The 22329-nt window shown below is 45.3% G+C and overlaps 2 protein-coding genes across 3 annotated transcripts; one reads left to right on the top strand and one right to left on the bottom strand.

Moving 5' to 3' along the window:
• The first annotated feature begins 1221 nt into the window (after window positions 1-1221).
• LOC147905183 (pentatricopeptide repeat-containing protein At2g33680-like) lies at window positions 1222-4728 on the top strand. Of its 2 annotated transcripts, none has more exons than XM_087390874.1 (2): window positions 1222-1522; window positions 1669-4728. In XM_087390874.1, the coding sequence occupies exon 2, from the start codon at window positions 1831-1833 to the stop codon at window positions 4330-4332; it is 2502 nt and encodes an 833-aa protein (XP_087247000.1). In that variant the 5' UTR covers window positions 1222-1522; window positions 1669-1830; the 3' UTR covers window positions 4333-4728. The 2 variants fall into 2 exon arrangements, with proteins under 2 accessions (XP_087247000.1, XP_087246994.1); XM_087390868.1 differs by having other exon boundaries at window positions 1655-4728.
• A 10987-nt stretch (window positions 4729-15715) lies between these two features.
• On the bottom strand, window positions 15716-17696 carry LOC147905182 (protein STRICTOSIDINE SYNTHASE-LIKE 10-like). The gene is made up of 4 exons (XM_087397066.1): window positions 17236-17696; window positions 16785-17060; window positions 16521-16688; window positions 15716-16435 (listed from the first exon to the last, which is right to left on the bottom strand). Exons 1-4 carry the CDS (start codon window positions 17592-17594, stop codon window positions 16018-16020), a joined length of 1221 nt encoding a protein of 406 aa, XP_087253192.1. The 5' UTR covers window positions 17595-17696; the 3' UTR covers window positions 15716-16017.
• Between the last annotated feature and the right edge of the window lie 4633 nt (window positions 17697-22329).

Genomic DNA, 22329 nt, shown 5'->3' with positions numbered 1-22329 from the left:
CATGCCTTCTCTTCTTCCTCACTTGGCTTACCAATAGCATGGTCATGGAAAGCACCACGAGCCTCACCCCTGAGCCTCACCCCTGCCCAACTGAGAACTCAACCCCCTAGGATTCTTGGTTAGCCTTCTTACCACTTGGGTGCCACTATGAATGTTAGAAGCATCACCACAAACATTAATGCCGGCGGTACCTCCATCACTTGCCTAGGTTTGTATTCAAGTTGCACCATTGCCCATGCAATCAAACATTCCCAATTGGAAGCAAATTCACCATAGATTTGCATTGTTCCACCTCTTGCTTTATGCAAACCCACCATTAATTTCTTCCTTTCCCATTGCCTTTTCGATCACCAATTGATAGAATGGCTAAGCATCTGAAGTTGTAAAGCAAGATGCTTCAAGATTTTTCAATGCACTAATGGCACGGACTAATGGATTACTCTTTGTTTGCTAGCCATGGTGCTATTTAGGAACTGTGTGAGGCTTACCTATTTTGATCAATGTGGTTGAGCGTTGAGACATTGTCGATTTGGTTCAAATCTCTATTGGATCCGAAGACAGCTTCCACAAAGTTCCAAGTAGAACTTTGGGCCAAGCCCAGAGACACTTTCCTTGAGCATGTACAAGTGTGAGTCATCCATTAATAGAAGAACATAGACTTGGTTGGAATCAAGTAAACAAGTCACCAAGTAATGATGGCATTGGTTGGAATCAAGTAAACAAATATGAGCTATGCCATCAAGTGAATAGAAGAATAGAGACTATCACAATTAAGTAAACAAATCACCAACTAATCGGGTACACGAAGAGAGGTAGGTGCAAAAGTCGAACCAATTGAAGAAAATCTCGTGCCATTGGGACAGATCTGCACCGAATGCATACGTAGAGGAATGAATTGATGGCAAGAAGGTTGAATTAATCCTACGCTGCTTTCTTGAGCATTCGTAAATTAGTGTCGATGAAAGTGGGGTGCAAGTAGCAAGTTGGAGCGTCTTGGAGATTGTAGAGGTGGCTGAAAGTATGCGACACCGATCGTAAAGTTGTGGTCATCGTAGGCAGTGTGGAGAAAATTTCTTCAATCAGGATTTTGTGGTGTGCGTGCCCAGCAATTTTAGACGGCTCACAAAAGAAACTTTAGGTGATCACAAAAAGAGAACTGCTGCCTATGGAAATTCACAAAAAGAGAATCAAGAGCACTCTGGGAGGCGATCAAAAGAGATGAAGAGAGCTGCTCAGTGGTCGAATGAGTCTGTAAACACTCTTAAGATAATCTAGAGGGCTTGGCCTACTTGATCAACGATTGTCAATGCTGAGAAGCCTTCACTTCCTCCCTCATCAGCCAACATGGAGATGGTTCCTTCGTCAAATGCAGGCCCGTCTGACGGCGCAATACTCGACGACCTCCCCGAACTGCAGATGACCCGCCTGATGGCTTCCCCTCGCTGGAGGAGATGCCAGGGAGGCGGTGGAGCTACAGTCCGGGTCATTCAAGGCTCTAGTGACTCGACAAGTTTGAGTTCAGGTACTACAGGACAGATGTCGAATTTGAGTCTCGAGCTTCTGCCAATGGGTTTTCATTGTGCTCATCGTTTTAGTTATGGCAAGAGTGCTTCACGGATCCCTCCCAGTAATAAGCAAAGTAAGTGTGTGACAGAATAATTTGCGCAGGCAAAGACCCGGTCATATTGGCTAGTATCACGAGTGTGTGGTGGGATCTAACAGGCACAACCGAGGGCTCCAGATATCGGGGAGTGGCTTTGGATAGACAACTTGTGCAGTCCAGGTTCGGTTAGTGACATACTTGGGGAAAAGGACTCCGGAAGAAAGGGGATGCACGGGCCCAGGACGTCCGCTGGTGAGGCCTGGGCAAACTCTGAATACCGTGGCTTGGTGGAGAGCTTCACCAATCTTAAGGCCGGCGCTATGTGTGGTGTACAAGTGAACGCTTCGAAAACACAAGAAATGCGAGACAGCCTTAGCTGGGCAATGTTGAGCTCAGAGCAGGCACTCAATTCTTTGGAAAAGATGCCCCACCTACCGTCGGTTGACAGTTTTATAAGCATCTTGCAGAAGTGCAGAAAAGAGAAGAATTTAGTGTATGCCAAGCGCTTGCATGCCTTCATGTGCAAACATGGGCTGGAGGCTCATAGATCTTTCGGGAATTATCTTGTCCCCATGTTGGTGGACTGTGGAAGCATGTGCAATGCTCTGAAGGTTTTTAACAAGTTGGGCTATCGGAAAGAGCACTCTTGGAATTCTCTTATTGCAGGTTATAATGAAAGTGGGCATTCACAGCACGCTCTCAATCTGTACCACAGTATGCAAGAGGATTGTGTACATTCTAACAAGTACACATTTTTGGCCCTGTTGAAGGCTTGTGCTAGGCTGAAAAACGCAGAAAGAGGCCTAGGCATGCACGCTGAGATTGCCAGAAAGGGATTTGAAAGAGATTCTTTTCTTGGCAACACCTTGGTCGATATGTATGCAAAATGTGGCTCTCTTGCAAAAGCACGGGAAGTCTTTGACAAACTGCTAGTTCAAGATGTAGTCTCATGGAATGCACTAATCTCAGGGTATGCCGAACACGGTCTCGGTGAGGAAGCCCTGAACAATTTCGAACAGATGCAATCGAAGGGTGTGTCCCCGGATGCTGTCACGTATATTGGCAGCTTGAAAGCTTGTGGCAGCATAGGAGCCTTAGATAAGGGCCGAGAAATACATACCGAGATTGCTAGAAAGGGGTTGGAAGGAGATCATTTTGTTGGCAGCATTTTGGTTGATATGTATGCGAAATGTGGCTTGCTCCCAAAAGCACGGGACTCGTTTGACAAACTTCCAGGTCGAGATGTAGTTTTGTGGACTGCACTAATCACAGGATATGTGGAAGGTGGGTTCGGTGAGGAAGCGCTAAAATGTTTTGAACAGATGCAACTGGAGGGAGTGTCTCCAGATGCTGTCACGTTTGTTTGCAGCTTGAAAGCTTGTGGCAGCATAGGAGCCTTAGACAAAGGCCAAGAATTACACAATGAGATTGCAAGAAAGGGGTTGGAAAGAGTTCCTTGTGCTGGGAACACCTTGGTTGATATGTATGCAAAATGTGGCTTGCTTGCAAAAGCACAGGAAGTGTTTGACAAGCTTCCAGTTCAAGATGTAGTCTCATGGAATGCAATTATTAATGGATATGCAGAAAATGGGTTCGGGGAGGAAGCACTAGTTTGTTTTGAACAGATGCAACTGGATGCTGTCTCCCCTGATGCTTGCACATTCATTGGCAGCTTGAGAGCTTGTGGCATCATGGGAGCCATACACAAGGGCCAAAAAATACACGCTGAGATTGCCAGAAAGGGGTGGGAAAGTGATCCTTGTATTGGCAACACCTTGGTTGATATGTATGCCAAATGTGGCTCGCTAGGAAAAGCACAGGAATTGTTTGACAAGCTTTCAGATATAGATGTAGTCTCCTGGACTGCGTTAATTACAGGATATGTGGAACACGGGTTTGGTCAGGAAGGATTGAACTGTTTCAAACAGATGCAAGTGGAGGGTGTGTCTCCGTGTGCTCTGACATTTGCTTGCAGCTTGAAAGCTTGTGGTAGCATACAAGCCATAGACGAGGGCAGAGCAATACACAGTGAGGTTATTAGAAAGGGATTGGAAAGAGATCCTTACATTGGTAACACCTTGCTCGATATGTATGCCAAATGTGGATGGCTTGGGAAAGCAAGGGAAGTGTTTGACAAGCTGCCAATCCAAGATATAGTCTCGTGGAACACACTAATCACAGGATATGGGGAACATGCGCTCAGTGATGAAGCGTTGGATTGTTTTGAACAGATGCAACTGGAGGGTCTCTCTCCAAACATAGTATCATGGAATGCACTCCTTGGAGGGTATGCCCAGCTAGGAGAAAGTGAAATTGTCTTCCATATGCTTGAGAGAATGATAGGAGAAGGCACTAGTCCAAATGAGGTCACGTTCCTTAGTGTTCTTACTGTTTGCAGTCATGTGGGTCTAGTAGACAAGGGTCAGACGTACTTTGAGGCCATGAGCAAGGACTATGGCATTGCTCCAACTATTGAGCACTACACTTGCATGGTTGACCTCATTGGCCGTGCAGGCCAATTAGGCGAGGCAGTAGCAATGGTGGAGAAGATGCCTTTCCAAGCTCATCTTGTGGTGTGGCATACTGTGTTGGGTGCTTGTCGGAAGTGGGGCAATGTGGAGCTTGGACAATGTGCCTTTGAACATGCCATGCGATTGGATAAAGGCGATGCTGCAGCTTATGTCTTGATCTCTAATATCTACGCAGATGCTCACCTGCAGGAGAAATAAAGAGGGTTGAGGCAACGAGAGTGCAAGAACAAGCATGGAAGAAGCCGGGACAAAGTTGAGTCAAGTTGACAAGACTTCTACATGCAGTTGCGGTGGAGCATGCAAGACAAGACCTTTCTCTGAGGATGTGGGAGGAATAATATAATCTCTGTATCATGGGACATATCCCACGACGCAATGAAAGCTGGGTTAATTTGGGCACCCAGAGAAGCTGGCTCCTACTCAATACACCCAAGGAAACATCCGTAGGTTTGAAAAAATGTCTGGATTTTGTGATGAACATCATGCAACCACATCAAAGGTAGAGTCGGAAACTCAGATGCAAACCATGTTGATATCTTCAACAAAGGAAAGTGTACTGTGGAGGTGACTCGAGTGCATGGAGTTACTCCTCTCCTTATTACTTGGCCAGCACTAGGATGTTTTTTGAAATTCTGAAATCCTGTGCTTCCACATGGCACAATGTACACCCTTAGATTTTTTAAATTCTGAAAGCCCAAAAGCTTTTTTTTAAATTCTGAAAGCCCAAAACCTTTTTTTTATAATTCTGAAAGTTTCAAAAAGATGTTTAGCTATCAGGCGCTTCAGGAAATTTGCCCGCCAAAGTATCCATGGGTGGTGTAAAGGCATGAAGATTTTTATCCAATCACGAACAAAATCGAAAGAATATAGGTTGGGGTCATTGAGACAACATTCCATCACCAACGATGACGTGCAATTGCTTAAGGATGCTCTTGTCGAGTTCACTCAAGCCATGGTTGAGGAGTGGGGTGTAACTCACATCACACATTACATGGTCAGGCAAACCAAGCTCTTTACCTTCAATTCAAACTATTGTTGCAATGTTGTATTGACCTCCCATGTCTTCTTTTTTTCAATGCAACATATTCTTTTTGCACACGCACCATGGTTTGCAGAAAAGTATGGATCTTTGAACGTGTGGAGTGCACAAGATATGGAAAAGTCATATTACACCGCGAGATGTGCATATTTTGGAAGTACATGTCACGGTGGTGGTGTGGTTCGAAGCAATGGTTCGAAGCAATGCGCGCTTCCTACTCGCCTGCAAAAATGGTTGCCTCACCTCGTTTTTACTTGGCCAGCACTAGGACGTTTTTTGAAATTCTGAAATCCTGTGCTTCCACATGGCACAATGTACACCCTTAGATTTTTTAAATTCTGAAAGCCCAAAAGCTTTTTTTTAAATTCTGAAAGCCCATAACCTTTTTTTTATAATTCTGAAAGCCCAAAAGCTTTGAAAGCTTTTGAAAAGCTGCGTAAAAAGCCAACTGCGTAAAAGCCCAAGGCAAAACCTTTAAATATAGAAAAAAAGCTTTGAAAGCTTTTGAAAAGCTGCGTAAAAAGCCAAGGCAAAACCTTTAAATATAGGCGAAACAAAAACATTGTAATTTCAAGTGTGTTGCTGTTTGTTCATCATTCATCATCACCATCAGGTTTGCTTCTACTTCCTTACTTGTTACTACACCTAGACCCACGTTAGGAAACGGTTGAGCGAGAGTAGTATGTTTTGCCATGCTCTTGCTACATCGAGCTAGTGCTTCTCCGTTTATAGAACCGCCTCTACGTCTCGCTTTTCTTCTATTCGTGATTTTTCGTTTTGCAGATCCTTTCTTTTATACGGAAAACATACGTCCACATGGCACAATGTACACCCTTAGATTTTTTAAATTCTGAAAGCCCAAAAGCTTTTTTTTAAATTCTAAAAGCCCAAAACCTTTTTTTTATAATTCTGAAAGTTTCAAAAAGATGTTTAGCTATCAAGCGCTTCAGGAAATTTGCCCGCCAAAGTATCCATGGGTGGTGTAAAGGCATGAAGATTTTTATCCAATCACGAACGAAATCGAAAGAATATAGGTTGGGGTCATTGAGACAACATTCCATCACCAACGATGACGTGCAATTGCTTAAGGATGCTCTTGTCGAGTTCACTCAAGCCATGGTTGAGGAGTGGGGTGTAACTCACATCACACATTACATGGTCAGACAAACCAAGCTCTTTACCTTCAATTCAAACTATTGTTGCAATGTTGTATTGACCTCCCATGTCTTCTTTTTTTCAATGCAACATATTCTTTTTGCACACGCACCATGGTTTGCAGAAAAGTATGGATCTTTGAACGTGTGGAGTGCACAAGAAATGGAAAAGTCATATTACACCACGAGATGTGCATATTTTGGAAGTACATGTCACGGTGGTGGTGTGGTTCGAAGCAATGGTTCGAAGCAATGCGCGCTTCCTACTCGCCTGCAAAAATGGTTGCCTCACCTCGTTTTTACTTGGCCAGCACTAGGACGTTTTTTGAAATTCTGAAATCCTGTGCTTCCACATGGCACAATGTACACCCTTAGATTTTTTAAATTCTGAAAGCCCAAAAGCTTTTTTTTAAATTCTGAAAGCCCATAACCTTTTTTTTATGATTCTGAAAGCCCAAAAGCTTTGAAAGCTTTTGAAAAGCTGCGTAAAAAGCCAACTGCGTAAAAGCCCAAGGCAAAACCTTTAAATATAGGAAAAAAGCTTTGAAAGCTTTTGAAAAGCTGCGTAAAAAGCCAAGGCAAAACCTTTAAATATAGGCGAAGCAAAAACATTGTAATTTCAAGTGTGTTGCTGTTTGTTCATCATTCATCATCACCATCAGGTTTGCTTCTACTTCCTTACTTGTTACTACCTAGACCCACGTTAGGAAACGATTGAGCGAGAGTAGTATGTTTTGCCATGCTCTTGCTACATCGAGCTAGTGCTTCTCCGTTTATAGAACCGCCTCTATGTCTCGCTTTTCTTCTATTCGTGATTTTTCGTTTTGCAGATCCTTTCTTTTATACGGCAAACATACGTCCACATGGCACAATGTACACCCTTAGATTTTTTAAATTCTGAAAGCCCAAAAGCTTTTTTTTAAATTCTGAAAGCCCATAACCTTTTTTTTATAATTCTGAAAGCCCAAAAGCTTTGAAAGCTTTTGAAAAGCTGCGTAAAAAGCCAACTGCGTAAAAGCCCAAGGCAAAACCTTTAAATATAGGCGAAACAAAAACATTGTAATTTCAAGTGTGTTGCTGTTTGTTCATCATTCATCATCACCATCAGGTTTGCTTCTACTTCCTTACTTGTTACTACCTAGACCCACGTTAGGAAACGGTTGAGCGAGAGTAGTATGTTTTGCCATGCTCTTGCTACATCGAGCTAGTGCTTCTCCGTTTATAGAACCGCCTCTACGTCTCGCTTTTCTTCTATTCGTGATTTTTCGTTTTGCAGATCCTTTCTTTTATACGGCAAACATACGTCCTGTCTATGCTGGAGACGAACCAGAACTATCTTGGGATTGTATGCATACTAGTAGTGGCACTTTCCAGAAAGGTTGAGCTCTTTTCTTCGTGTTTGGCAATTGCCATTCGGATTTCATTTTAGGCCTTATGAGCATGGTCGAAAACAACAGTGTCTATGGCGATGACGTCCACTCTGCTCTGTGTGACGAAGCGGAGAAACAATGCTTTCTTAACCTTGCTGTTCAGTCTGCTAGATCTTCATGTAGAAATTAAGCGACAGAACTGGTGACGGAATGAAATGAAGCTACGGAAATATCATGTCTAAGAGCTTCGATTTACTACTACTCCACTTTCATCTCTCCCAGGTTTTGCTCCCACGCCTTCCTCGCCTCATTCCCTACTTCCTCCGTCTTTCCCATCAGTGTCGATTTCAACGACACTGCTGTCTTTGATACCGTCTCTACTACCGATTGCAAATACCCCGTTCCTTGCTCCCCCGCCTCCCTAGCTGCTCCTCTCGTTTCCTTTGCCTTCCTTTGTACTGCCTCCTTCGCCGATTGTGCACCCCCCCTCGCCTTCTCCTTCGCTTCCTCTGCTGTCCCTTCTGGTGCTCCCTTCGCTTGCTCCAATTTTCCCAACAGCGTCTCCTTCCACGCCCTTGCCTTCTGAGAGATTGTGTGTGTCACGGATTGCACGTAGCCTACGTACCCCTTGGTCTTTCGTCTGCACTGCGCTATCCTTGGCTTTCTGCACTCCTTGGTCTTTCGTCTGCATTGCACTGTTGTCGCTGCCTTTTGGCACATACTCACTGGTACTATCTCGCGCCCTCTGGATGGTATCTTGCGTGGACGTTTCTTATTGCCGCTTTTGCTCCTGCTGGATCTTGTCTGCGTGTCCTCCTGCTACTTTACTTTGTATCTTATTTACACATTTCATGGTTCCTGCTACTTTACTTTGTATCTTATTTACAGATTTCATGGTTCGTGCTGCAAGAGCTCAATCGCAGAGGAATTAAAGTCCTGAAGAACAAAGCTGCTGCAGCTTACAAAACTGCAGCAAAAGTTGATTTATTGGTTGCTGGTTCTGCGGTGTGGGCTTGCAACGAGAGATCCTCTAGTTCTTTAGCTATAATTTCTACAATTGCTTCTAATTTCCGTTGTAGGTTGCGTTGGCTTGCCACAACCTTGTTTCGTTGTAGGTTGGGATGTGAACCCCCTTTTACAACTCAGAATTTCCAATCAATAGTGCATATAGGTCGATAGACAAAAGTACTAAAACGCTGATGAGAAATTTTGACATTCTCTAGCTCGCTAGAAGCTCGCAGCATTGACAAATAATTACTAAAGGAACTGAGCCTCCGAGAGATAGATATCAACACACGGACGATGTCTGACGTTGGATTGTGTATAGCTTTTGTGCTTGAATTTATCATCTTTAGGAAATTGCACATATGCTAACCAACATATCCAAACATGCAGAACACGAGGAATGCATATTGACTAATCATGATTGTTTTTCAGATTCCAACATTCCAGCAAAGAAATAGGCGACTTCTCGTCGAGCTGTGGACGTCACAAAGGGCACTCCATGTAAGTAGAATGTACGGTCATTTCAATTCTGAAATGTTTCTGCACCGTCTGTTGCTCTGGTCCACATTAATGCGCTACACCTCCAACACTGGAGGTGACTATTCGAAACGGGGGGATGGCACATTCCCCTATGATATATAATTTTTGGAGAGACATGTGCCAGCTCTCCACCATACATTACGTATGGTTTTTTTTTTTTTTACTCCTCATCTTGAGCACGCACACTTCTTCGCACATTCTGTTTCCACAAGGGAACATTACATTTGCTTGGTTCGACCAACATACTAATCATGTCTGCAACACTTTTGTTTTCGAGATGTTTGCAGCCTCCAAACGAGTGTCTTCTCCTAAAGGTACGCACAACAAAATGTATTTGCTTGATTCAAGTTATTTTATCAATTCTTTCACCTTCTAAAGATAGAGGTTCAGTCCATTTTGGTTTTCCTGTTGCGTTTAGACAAAACCACGTGAGTGAAATTGTAGCAAAGTTTCGGATGGTTTTTATTATTAATCCCTATAGGTGTTTAAACCCGAACATAAGACATCGATTCATGTCACGATGTAGAAATGACCACCGGAAACTCCTTCGAACATGACCATTCATCAACGCTCAGAGCAGCCAGAGGTCGAGCTATTCAACTTGATATAACATCAAGAAAGATGTCCTTGAGGCCAGCTACGTCATCGTGGTTGACCGTCGCAGGTAGATACAAGCAATGGGTTAGTAATTGCGCGGCTATTTTCTCTAGCCTTCAAATCTGCGGTGTCTGTGGCATAACCACGCTACTGTCTACAAACCAAAGGATCGTTTCTTCACGAGGCATAGGCATCTCGAGCCACAACGCCGCACTCGAAAACATGATACTTTTGGATGCCTGCGAGAATATGGGCATGCAAGTGACTTACTGGAAATGCCAAAGCTGCACACGAGATGCCCAGCGGAGCAGATACATTGTGCGGTTGATGCGACAGTACTCTCGGCAGTTGCTTAAAACAAACCACCTCCACACGCAACTGCTAAGCATCATAGATGTATCTATTTCAGTTACCACGACTGCAAATGCGATTGCTCGTGGCACACTCGATCGAAGGTCACTTCTAGACAATCCTCTGATATCTTGGCGAAACGTCCCACTAAGCTCGGCTCAAGAAATCGTGACGAAGCTGTCAGGTGTGCTCGCATACAACATCGAGAACAATCCAATATTGCGCAAGTACAATTCTTTAGCAGAGCGTGCGGACATCAAGATGGGTATGTGCATCTTGAGTCCTCAAACCATTGCAGGTATCTTGGGACTACACGATGAGACAGCTCCCTTCGAGTTAATGTCAATAGTGGAATCTCAGCCTGAGCTCCTGCTTTTGCAAAACATGGTGGACCCCGCGAACCGTCGCGCCTTTGATGCAAGGGACAAGCATGAGTTTGCCTCCATATAGCTACGGGGTACAGAAATGCTTTCAGAGAGGGTCGCTTCATTCCACGTCGACGGAGTAGCAGCAGCTGGCAGTGCGTGCGTTGACATAACCATGGAGTCAGCAGTGTTCTCGTTCCTGTTCCCTTTCGGACGGGGCTACTATGATGGCTACATACAGTTCAGCAACTATGTGAAAATGAGAATATGCACCTTATTCTCTATCTACACGCTCTACAAGCCGTACCTGTTGATCATGTTCCAGTTAAAACAGGCAGTGATGATTGCCAATTCAAGCAACTCTACATGCTTGCAACGAGACATCGACCAATATAGGAAAGCCAACCTTGCCACGACCGATGAAGACGCAATGAGACACGTGCTTTGCTACAGCATGCCATCAACAATGCCGGGGTCCCCATCGTGGCATCGATGGCAACTAAAGGACCTCGTAACGATGGTCGATGCTTGGGGCCTCCCAGATTTCTTTCTGACATTCATTGCAGACGAGGTCACCGATATACGGTGGCAAGAAATTAATGTGATCGAGAGCATCGCAACACATTATAATGCGCAATTCACTTGGAAGGACTATCCTGTTGAATGCGTGGCACTTTTCCACGCACGCTTCCACATGTTCATGCGCAAGCATTTGCTTTCATCCGACGGTCTGCTTGGCCGAATACAACACCATGTCGTTCGTTATGAGATACAAAACAGGGGCTCCCTACACGCCCATGTCATATTGTGGGTCCACCATGATGACCGTCAGCGAATTGCAAATGAGATTGCGGCTTACGTCCCCAGGGACGAGGCCCTGGATCCTCGAAACACAAGGCTGCGAGAACTAGTTCTCAGGAAGCAATAGCACGTATGCAGGAAAGCGTGCTACGTCAGACCGTCATACCACAGTTGCAAGCACGGCTTCCCTTTCGCAACACAGCCAGAATATGAACCCATCCTCGACCCTATGACGCAACGTTGGTTGTATTACCGGCCGGGACATGAGCATCGAAACGTCGTCCCTTACCACCCTTCCGTGTTACTGTTGTGGGGTGCACACATGAACATACAGCGGGTGACAAACTCTTCAATCTCTCACTACCTCCTCAAGTACGCGATGAAATCTGAACCAATGGGCAAACTGAACATCCGTTCAGAAGATGCCTCGCGTTTGGGGTTGCAACATCTGGACGAAGTAAAGCTGAAACTCATCGCCACGAGCCTCCTATCAAAACCAACCAGTCGACATATACTGCGGGAGACCGAGCGTCATCGAGGATAACACGTTCTACGATTACCATAGGCAATATGTGATCCGAAAGCCCAAGGAAACGCAACGTGGAATGGTCGGTCTTGACCTCTTCGGCAACAGGATCGCAAAATGTGAGCGAGTAGTCAGATTCACTGACTACCACCCTGGACATCAACCAGAGGGGTACTTCTACAACGTGCTCTTGCGAAAACTCAGCTTCAGGAATGAAACGGAGCTCATTTCACCTGCCAACATAGTTGGATCCTACTTTGTCAAATGCCAAATGCGCGGCCTCATATAGCTTCTGCCCCTCCAAACTTTCCATCATCCTATCGGTCTCATGAACTCAATGTCAAGCTCGACAAGGATCTCTTTGAGGAGTCCTGCAGGAGAAGTGCAATCCATGATGAGTTTGTTGTTCTTGCAACTCGTTAATTCTTTTTCTCAATTGTTGCGATTTTTTTTAATTTTCGGAAGCATTACGCACCATTTGCGAATCTCAAGCCTCCCGGCTGTCTTTTAGCTGGCAAACGCCTATTGCAGTTGTCAATGAAGTCGCGTAGTTCCGCATACGTGTTGAAGCCGTTGATGTAAGCTCCCGGACGTTCTCATGCATTGTTTGCTAGCCGGAATTGCTTTGTGGTTAGGAAGAACCTCCTCTTTGCTGGTGGAGGTTTTGTTGCCTTTGCGTTGCTTTTGTATAGCTCAAATAGCTGCTTGCAGGCATGACTTATTACACCGTCTTTTCAAATGAGCCGTCTTTTTAAATCTTCAAGAAAAAAAGATTCTTTCATGCTGGTGGAATTTACTTTGTCTGCGTCCATGTCTTATGCTGCAATGTCCCAAGCTTTCTGATTCTCTGCACCTGTTCTCGACAACAGACAAGATATTAAAACCATTTTCCTTGCATGCATGTTTGACGTAACATATTCATGACTTGCCTCTGCCTTTTTCAATCTCTGGTAGTGAATACCTTTATGCGCGTGGTTGTGTTGTTGGCTATGAGAACTGTCGTGGAATTGGTCTGAATATGTCTAGATGTGGGCAATGTAGTATGCGCAGCCTCGTTCTCTCAGTCACTCTGGACAACATCACGTATGCTAGGCCAGGGGCCAACACTCCTCGAAATATGAGCAGCACTTTGTTGGATATGGTTGCGCCTTGGGATTTGTGTCTCGTGATAGCGTATGCTAGGGTTAGTGGAAATGTGGACTTGTGGAACCATTTTCCATTTATTGCCTTCCGCTGATGCTTCGAGCGTCATAATGTGAGCACGGCCGCTGTTGTCTCCACGACGACAGTGATACCGTTGATTTCCCCCCTGCTAGTTGCATTGATGCTCTTGATTTTGCACATTGCTGCATTTGCGGCACCTATTGCGAGGTCGATGTTTTCCGTTATCATTGCCTTCGCTGCCACGCAAATTTTTCCTATCTCGTTGAAGCTTTTGTCCTCCAACCATTCTTTGAGAGCTGGTTTGCTCGTGGCGTTACTGTGTATTTGAACATGCACAATCATCTCGGGAGTGTTGAATTTCTCCACAAGCTCATCGTTGAAGGTAGCGACATCGACTCTGTGCGTGCAAATGATGGTTGTTTCGGCATCGATGAAGTGGCATGCACCTTCCTTGTCGACAATGCACTGCCCCAAACAGTCGGAAATCTCGTTAGTTGTGGGCGTCCTGAGTCTTATGGTATGCAAGAATGCTAGGAACGGCATGTCTCGTGCATGTCGCACCGAGAATTGCATGTGGTACATTTTTGCTACAGGCCAGTGCGCGGAGGACGTGATGTGGCACGGCTCGCAGAGATCCTCGCAGTGTTTGCAGACTGGCGGTAATTGTGCCAGGTCACCAAAAATTATGAGCATTTTGTGTCTGAATGGCTCATGCAATGTGCCATTAGTGACATTGACGATTTGTCTTACCACGAGATCGAAAGTCATCCTTGTTAGCATGGACATCTCGTCAATGATGATCGCGTTGGCTTCCTTGATTGCGAGGTGTCACTCATCCGTCTCATGGATGTTCAGTGGGTACTGACTGCTACGCATAGGGATCTTGAATTGGTAGTGTACAGTGGTTGCAATCCCGCTCAGCTGCGTCGCAGCCGCCCCTGTTGATGCACAGAGTATTGCCGTTTTGTTTTGCACTACCAGATGCGAAACATAGTACCATATCAAGAAGCTTTTGCCGCTACCTGGTGTTCCACAGACAACGTGCAGCCCCGAGCTTGTTGAAGCCAGGCTTTCGAAGACTCTTTGTTGTTCTACTGTCAATGCAGCATTGGCGACGGTGCAAAACTCTGCCATTTTTTCCAACATCCTCGCACATGTTGGCCCTTCGACGGTTTGTTATTCGATGTTGGGCGCTTCCATCGGGCAGTCTCGGATGATCGCAACCTTTTGCAATATCATATTGATCAACTGGTCTGTGTGGTCAGTCGCTAGCAAGTTCCTTTGCGTGTATTCGGTCACATACATCTCGAAGACGAAAGGGATCACAGCGTATGCGTGCGAGCTGCTGCATTACGGGTACAACGTATCCTTGGAGTTGCTGAGGGACACGACGCACGATCAAGCAATGGCTATACTCGAACAATTCATGGAACAATTTGGAGAAACGCACGACGCGACGCACCCGGTGACGACAATGGAGAAGCTTACGTATATTTTTGACAGGGACTTATACGAGGAGCGCTTCGGTATTGGAAACGATCCTTTCACGCCAACAGAGAAAAACCAGGGTAAGTAAATAAATGCATTCTATTATGGAACTCAAACGGGAAAAAAAAGTCCGAAAACCTCGATGACTAACGTAATTGTCAATGTTTACGCAGGTTTACGCAGGTACGACATTGAAAGACGCGAGCTCTCGAGTGCAGAAAATACATAGGGAGCGCGACGGACCTGCCACGGAGGATCAAACAGCACAATAAAAAACCACCGGCGAAAATGAAAGAGGACTTGCAGTGTTACAAGCCCTTCGAAGAAAATTTCGAAATCAAAGTTTTGGAAACAACAGACACTGTAGACAAAGCACGAACTTTAGAGCAGTACTACATAAGGAGCCACAACACAGTAGGTCCATTAGGTTACAACATGCTCAAGGGCCATCCGGCTAGAGCGCGAAAGTACTATTTCCTAAAGCGTAGGAACATAATTTGACCCAAAAAAAAAACATTTGCGCCTTCGAAAAAAGGGATCCAATGAAGTTGCAAATGGTGCTCGAACTTTTGTCGTACATGCAATGCAACTTTGGGTTTGGATTTTTCCTATCACAGTTGCATGCTTCTGGATCAATTTGGTTTTGATTTATTATTTATACATTTCTGAAATACATCTCCCCGTCTTTCGCTCGAAGTGGAATGACAATAGATTTGCTTACAATGCAAAGAATAGAAATTTGTCTTCCTCCGGAAAAAAAAAAAACTACGTTTTACTGTCGACATGAACAACATCAAGTGCAAGCAGGACTGGATGATAACGAAATCTCTAGAAAAGGTTGCATGCAATTGAACATCAATCTTCTGCATCATTTCTGACAACGTGACTCATGTGAACCTCAACAAGATAGCAAAAGAAAGAAGTATTCATCAAGAGCCCAACTGGCCAAGCACTCTAGTTATTCCCTATTATTGTGTTTTAAGTGAGTTGCCTGTGTAAGGTGGTGAACCTGTTGCTTAAAACTAGCTGGTAAATCAGGTCTGAAAATCATCTGCCGATCTTTGTTGTTGTACTTCACTTAGTAAAGGTGATGTCAAAATGTAGCAAATCACATAATATTGATATTTTATTGTGAATCCATCCGTTGGTGCCTTGAGATTTGTCTTAAAGTGTGTCTTGCAAATACAATCGCTCTTCCACTTGCATGATGGTTGTCACTAACGTACACTAACGTGTAATCAATCGGCTTACCTTCATGACTATGTAGCAAGTCAATGCTATCTTTACGAGCTACAAGAGCCAATAAATTACTACTGGAATGAACCTTATTTACAGATTCATCATCATCGTTTTCCCGTTTCCATTGGAAAATGACACGAGAACTGAGGGCATGAAAATGATGAGGCACGAGTGAAGTCCATGCAAAAGACGTGCAGACGTAACAAAGCAATGGAGCATTGAAAAAGTGGGAAGTAGTAGGTTGCTAGGGAGGAGAGGGAGGCGGGAGGGAGAGCAGGGCGATGCGTGGGAGCAGCACGGAGCTCAGCCACAGCTTGCCTCGCCTCTCCTCCGCCTCGCTCACCAGCTTCACCACTTTGCCCTCGGCATCCTCCAACACCTCCTCCACCTCCCCTCTTTCGCTTATCCGCGCCACCATCGCATGCGGCCTCGCCGCTAGCATCATCGAATATATGTATCTCAGCGGTATCGGTAGCCTCGCCATCGCTGCCCTTACCCATGGATGCGGACTCATCACCTCTATGAACCGACTCCTCTTGCAGTGCATCGCCACCCAAAATTCCCCCTTCTCGTTCCTTCGTACGTTGTCTGGATGTCCTGGCGACAGCGCGAACAGCTCCGCCGTTCCTGCCTTTGGACCCTTCACCCAATACCGCAGCAATCTGCACGTACAAACAATCATCTCAGTGCTGCGGGATTAAAACATCTCTCATGTATTGTTGCCAGTTTTCGATCGCATGTCCCTACCTCGCAGCTATGCCCTCCGCCACTACCAGAAAAGACCCATCCTTGCTTAGAGACACGCCGTTCGGCCCAACCAGACCTCGAAGCAGGACCTCCGTCTCCTTTGTGGCCGTGCTATACCTCAATAGCCGCCCGGAATTGTCCCAACCGAACGCTGTCAACACGAATTGCCTGGAAATCGTCTTGAGAGAAATTTAAGTTGGGATGCAGAACACAAGGCCTCATCCAAGAAATATGTGAATGAAAGGTAGGAATGCGGGCACTTACTTCCGAGAGTATTTGGAGCTGGTGTCTGTGAAGTAGACGAACCCATCTTCATCCAAATCTAGATCGTTTGTGAAGGTGAAGGCCTGGCCTTCCGCTTGAGATGTGAGCGAGCGTGCGATTCCTCCCTGGCGACCTACGACCATCAGTCCGAAATATGCATCTGCGATGTACAAGTCTCCCGAGCTCTTGTTGAACCGCAATCCCAGAGGCCGACCGCAGACATGTTCAAGTCGAAGATTAGGCGAGGTAGGATTCTCGGGTATGCACGCTCTCGTCCTGCGCTAACGCCGTCAGATACAAAGAGCGACACTTCTGTTGTCAAAATATTGACCCATTCATGAATTTCTTTCCAAAAGCACCGAAAGCCTCCTTCCCATCGAAATGCCAGCGAATCGAAACAAGAACTCGAACCACAGAATGAAAACTCAGAAACGGGGATGAAATCGCTCACCAGTTCTGGGAAGTGTAAGCGAACTCCGTCCACCCGCGGTCGGGGCCGTTCCAAAGCATGATACGCCCGTCTGCGACGCCGGTGTAAGGCCCTGTGCCATCGGAATCGAATGCGAGGCTCTCCGGACCACCGAAATCCGGGGTATGAATTATCTCGGCCTGTTGCAAACGATTAAGCGGGTCGCTGGCGGGCTGAGAGGGCTCCGGGGGAGCCAAGCGACCGAAGTTTGCTTGGAAGTGGGGATTATTTGCAATGATGCTAATACGGAGAGGATCGAGGGCGAGGAAGATGGCAAGCAAAGCTACGACTAGTGCAGAAAACCATGTACAAATGCGAGGGGAGGGGCTACTGGTCCTCATCCCTGTGTTCTCCACCCGCTCTTCCCTTCAACTTCCCTCTCCGTCTCACTCAGATCTCCCTCTGTGCTTCTGAGTTCTGTCACTCTGTGGCTCTTTGATCACAGCCTGATTCAGACGTTTTGTTCTGAGTGTGACAAGTGAACCTCTCTCTTCGCCCTTCTCCATTTGAATTACTCAGACGACCACGTCTGACTTTGAATTGCAGTCAACTTTACACTACACGAGTAACCTGACCAGACCCGCCCCCAAGGGATCTTAAAATTTCTTTAATTTAAAGAATTGAAATTCCAAGTTTCAAGACACCTCTCTCTCTCCATATATATATATATATATCTGGATATATGTATGCATATATATACACACACAATTATATCTATATTTTATATAATATACTATTGTACAATATATTTTATATTATATATTCTCTCTCTCTCTCTCTCTCTCTCAAGTATAAAAATTTATATATAAATATACTTATTTATAAATATAAATATACAAATGTATAAAATCCTTCCTCTCTCTCTCTCTCTCTCTCTCTCTCTCTCTCTCTCTCTCTCTCTCTCTCTCTCTCTCTCTTTGCTGCTGCGATGCCACATGGCGACTATGCTAGCACCTTCTGCTATCGCTCCACATGGCGCCGCCTTCTCCTCTCTCTCTCTCTCTCTCTCACTCGCTCGCACCCCTTGCTCTCTCTCGCTCTCTCTCTCTCTCTCTCTCCCCCCCCTCTCTCCCTCCCTCTCTCCTCCTCTGTCCCCCCCCCTCTCTCTCTCTCTCTCTCTCTCGCATTCTCGCTCCTCTCTCTCTCTCTCTCTCTCTCTCTCTATATATATATATATATATCATCTCTCTCTCATCTCTCTCTAACTCTCTCTCTTATCTCTCGCTCTCTCCCCCTCCTCTCTCTCTCTCTCTCTGTCTCAGCTCCCCTCTCTCTCCCCCCTCTCATTCTTGTTCCTGTCTCGCTCGCCCCCCCCTCTCTCTCTCTCTCTCTCATCTCACTCACTCACTCTCTCTCTTATCTCACTCACCCTCTCCCCCCCCTTCTCTCTCTCTCTCTCTCTCTCTCTCTCTCTCTCTCCCTCTCTCCCCTCTCATTCTCGTTACTGTCTCGCTCGCTCGCCCCCCCTGCTCTCTCTCTCTCTCTCTCTCTCATCTCACTCACTCTCTCTCTCTCTCTCTCTCTCTCTCTTTCTATACACACACACACACACACACACACACACACAATTATATCTATATTATAAGTAAGATATAAAAATATATAAAAATCTTCCCCTCTCTTGTACTGCTCTCTCTCTCTCTCTCTCTCTCTCTCTCTCTCTCTCTCTCTCTCTCTGTGTGCTGCTGCAATGCCATATGGCGGCTGTGCTCGCACCTTCAACTATCGCGCCACATGGTGCTGCCTCCTGCTGTCGCTGCCCTCTGCCACCCGCGCATCAATGTTTGCTGTCTCTGATGCACCATCTCTCTGCCACTGCACCACATCAGACCCGCTGCGCCAGACTCTCTAACCCACTTCTACTCTGCTCTGTTGGACAGCGTATGCCTTTGCCTTTTCTGCTCTGCTTTACTACGTAGACCGCCGAGCCTCGAACCTCCATGCCATGTGGCTATCAAGGCACCATGTGTCTCGCCGTGCCACGACTGTGGGATGTTTGGTAGATGTGACATGTGGCAACACGATGCTCACGGATTTGTTGTTCCGCTTGCATCTGTGCCCACTTGTCACTACGTGAGACACATGGCATCTCTCCCACCCGTCCTGTTGCCTTGCGACCCTCTGTCTCGCTTTTGTTTCAGACTCCAAATGTTCATTAAAGCCTCTGCGATTCTGCTTTAAGCCTGCCACGTGGTAGTCTACTCCTCCCCGCTCTCTCTCTCTCAACTGCCCGCGCCACCTCTTCGCTCTCTACATGATAGTCTCCCACCTCTACTGCCCCCTCCTCTCTCAACTGGCCCTTCTTTCTCTCTCTATTGGCACGCGCCTCCCCAAGCCTCCTCTCTCCCCCAAACCTCCATCCTTCTCCCCCGACCCTCTAGAATGCTTCCCCAAGCCTCCAAATCCTCTCCACATGGCTATTTCTCTCCTTAAGAAATAGTAAGATAAGATAAGATAAGATAAGATAAGATGTCGAGTAGGACTCCCCACTCCGCCATCGCTCGAGTCCCCGTGTTTCAAATCTGACACGTTGCCCGCATTCGAAATCCTACGCTCTATTAGCGTAGGCCCTTGGCAGATAGTGGGCATGGGTAGGTGCGTTTTTTGTTGGCCTGGGTAGGACTAAGCGAAGGCGATGCTGAAAGAAAGAAAAAATAGGTGGCATGTGATGGAACTTTCCCCCCCCCTCTCTCTCTCTCCCCCCCCCCCCTTTTTATAGTTCTTGCTCTCTCCCCCTCTTTTCCTTGCTGTAGGGCAACCCACTTGAACTTCATTCACCTTGTTTTTTCTAGAGAAAAATGAAATTAAATTAAAGAGAAATATTTAAAAATATAATCATAGAGATTGAGATCAGCTATAAAACTGTAGCTAGCAAATGTGCTGCCATGGCCAAATACTCATCATGTCTACTAAAGTAAGAAATAACATCCAATGACTCGTCAAATGAAAATCTGTGGATAGCGGAGCTTTCCTAAAAATCATGGAATTCCTACACCTCCACAAACCCTGTAGCACAGAAGCACAAATCAAATGCCACATGGCACGCTGAATGTCCGTCATTCCACCTTTATCCCCCAACAAAATTGACTTCCATCGCAACAGAATGTGGATGTGAGTTTGATCTAGCCGTTGCGCCATACACCTTTGGCTATGAAGCATGACCAAATTAGATGAAAATGAGTTTCTAAGTGAACTCTGCAAAACAGACAGAATGGAGAAATGTGCCCTCTCCATTTGACAAGCCTGTCTCTAGTGGGCAATTTACAAACCAAGAGCCTCCAAAGAAAGAAATTGAGGGAGGTGGATGGAGTATCCAACCAGACCCGCCTAAGTCGATATGCCCAAACCAACCATCTCCCCCTCCCACAAAAGCCTAAGCTAAATGCACTGCATACTTGAATTGAAAAATCAAGCCAAGTGTTTATGCTCCTCGTAAATAATCACCGCCCCGTCCCTATACATGCAAACCACCCCTCCTCTTATCCGCTTCCTATCTTCTTGACTACTCCCCCCCCCCCCCCCCTCTCCCCCCTGTCTCCTTAATCAATCTAATCAATCTATCCATCACCTTCATCATCTATGAATCGTTCCTCCTCTTGCCTACATTTTTTGCCTCTCTGATCCCACCCCCCTCTCCCTATTTTACTTCCCATGATTTTGTTTTGGCTGAGGTGCTTTTTCCCCTACCATCGATTCCTTCAATGCTATCAAAGTCCCTTAGTGCAAATTTTGTCCAATTAGTTTTGATTTTCTAAGTCGAAGCATGGCAATCAGAGACTTGCTATACATTGTTGCTATATGAGAATATTGTGGTGACAATCTATTCTATGGACATGTTCCACAAAACTGGGTATCAAAGGGTGTAGAGGGATTGTGTCCCCTGGTTTTCTAGGCTGCATAAGGATTTCATGAAAGGAGCTAGGGAAGAAGTGGAAAAAAGAATGGATGAAACATGCAAGTGTCTAGTTGATGTCAAAGCACCGGTGGTATGAGCAGATGAAATCAAGTGCAGAAAAAGGGTCGCAAGGGGCAAAAAGGACAAGTTTCGAGGGTTGACAAGGTTGACAAAAGGGGTATTTGAGTGAGAAAGGTAGAGTGAGGGGCGGCCTCCTCCATTAGGTCTTAGGTTTACTTAAATTTGCTAGGCTTATGTTAGTTTACATTTGGTCGGATTAGGTTTCATAGTTAGGTTAGGTTAGATACGTTTGGATTAGCTAGGTTAGGTTGGGTTACATTTGTTTAAGTTAGGGTATCCAGGTTGGATTAGGTTAGGTTAAATCTTGTATAGTTGTAGATTGAATTGGTCTTTTAGCATGTGATTTTTATATGAAAATTTTTAAAAATGTTGGCTTTGGTAGTATTCTCATCAAAGTTTAAGATTGTAAGTTATAGATTTTAGAAGAAACTTGAGCCATTAGATAGTATACTCTTACATAGTATACTCTAGCATGCACTTTGGAATGAAAACATATTCTTCATTTGCGAAATCACCTCCCTCTCTTACAACTCTCATGCTCATGAGTAATGCATAAGCACATCGTGACATCTATTCCTCAATCCTCCCTTCCTCTCATTATCCATTCTACCATGCCAAATTCCAATGCCCAGCTTGAAGCTTTTGCCCTATTGTCTATTTTGCACCTAGGCACTCTGCTTGCTACCATAACATAGCTGCTAGTCTTTAGATGTTCAAAATAATTACTATGGGTTGCAACTTGCAACCTACTCAATTGTAGGATCTAAAAGGAGGCTTCAAAAGGTCATTTGTATAGAGGAATATAGCAAAACATCATGAATCACGTCGTACGTTTAATCAAATCTTGATCAATGATAGCCAATCTAGTGTTAAGTATTGCACTTCTTAGCATGCTTACTAGTTTCCATTAGATGGCAATGTGTCACCAATAGAAGTTGTCGTGATTTGAGGGATGTCCTCATGGTTTGGTTACATGTCAAAATAGTCCCTAGTCTAAGATTTCCAAAAAGCTATCAATTATTGATCTTAGAAAGACATAATTGGGCGATCTACATCTAGCATCTGTGAATCAACATCCTTGACCATTATGACCAAATTTG

The sequence above is a fragment of the Dipteris shenzhenensis genome, chromosome 2 (genome assembly GCF_047967505.1).
Source record: "Dipteris shenzhenensis isolate YYH24624 ecotype China chromosome 2, Dip_SZ_1.0, whole genome shotgun sequence".
Taxonomy (NCBI): domain Eukaryota; kingdom Viridiplantae; phylum Streptophyta; class Polypodiopsida; order Gleicheniales; family Dipteridaceae; genus Dipteris; species Dipteris shenzhenensis.
The sequence above is the reverse complement of the archived record's forward strand: the minus strand, read 5'-3'. Positions and strand labels throughout refer to the sequence as shown.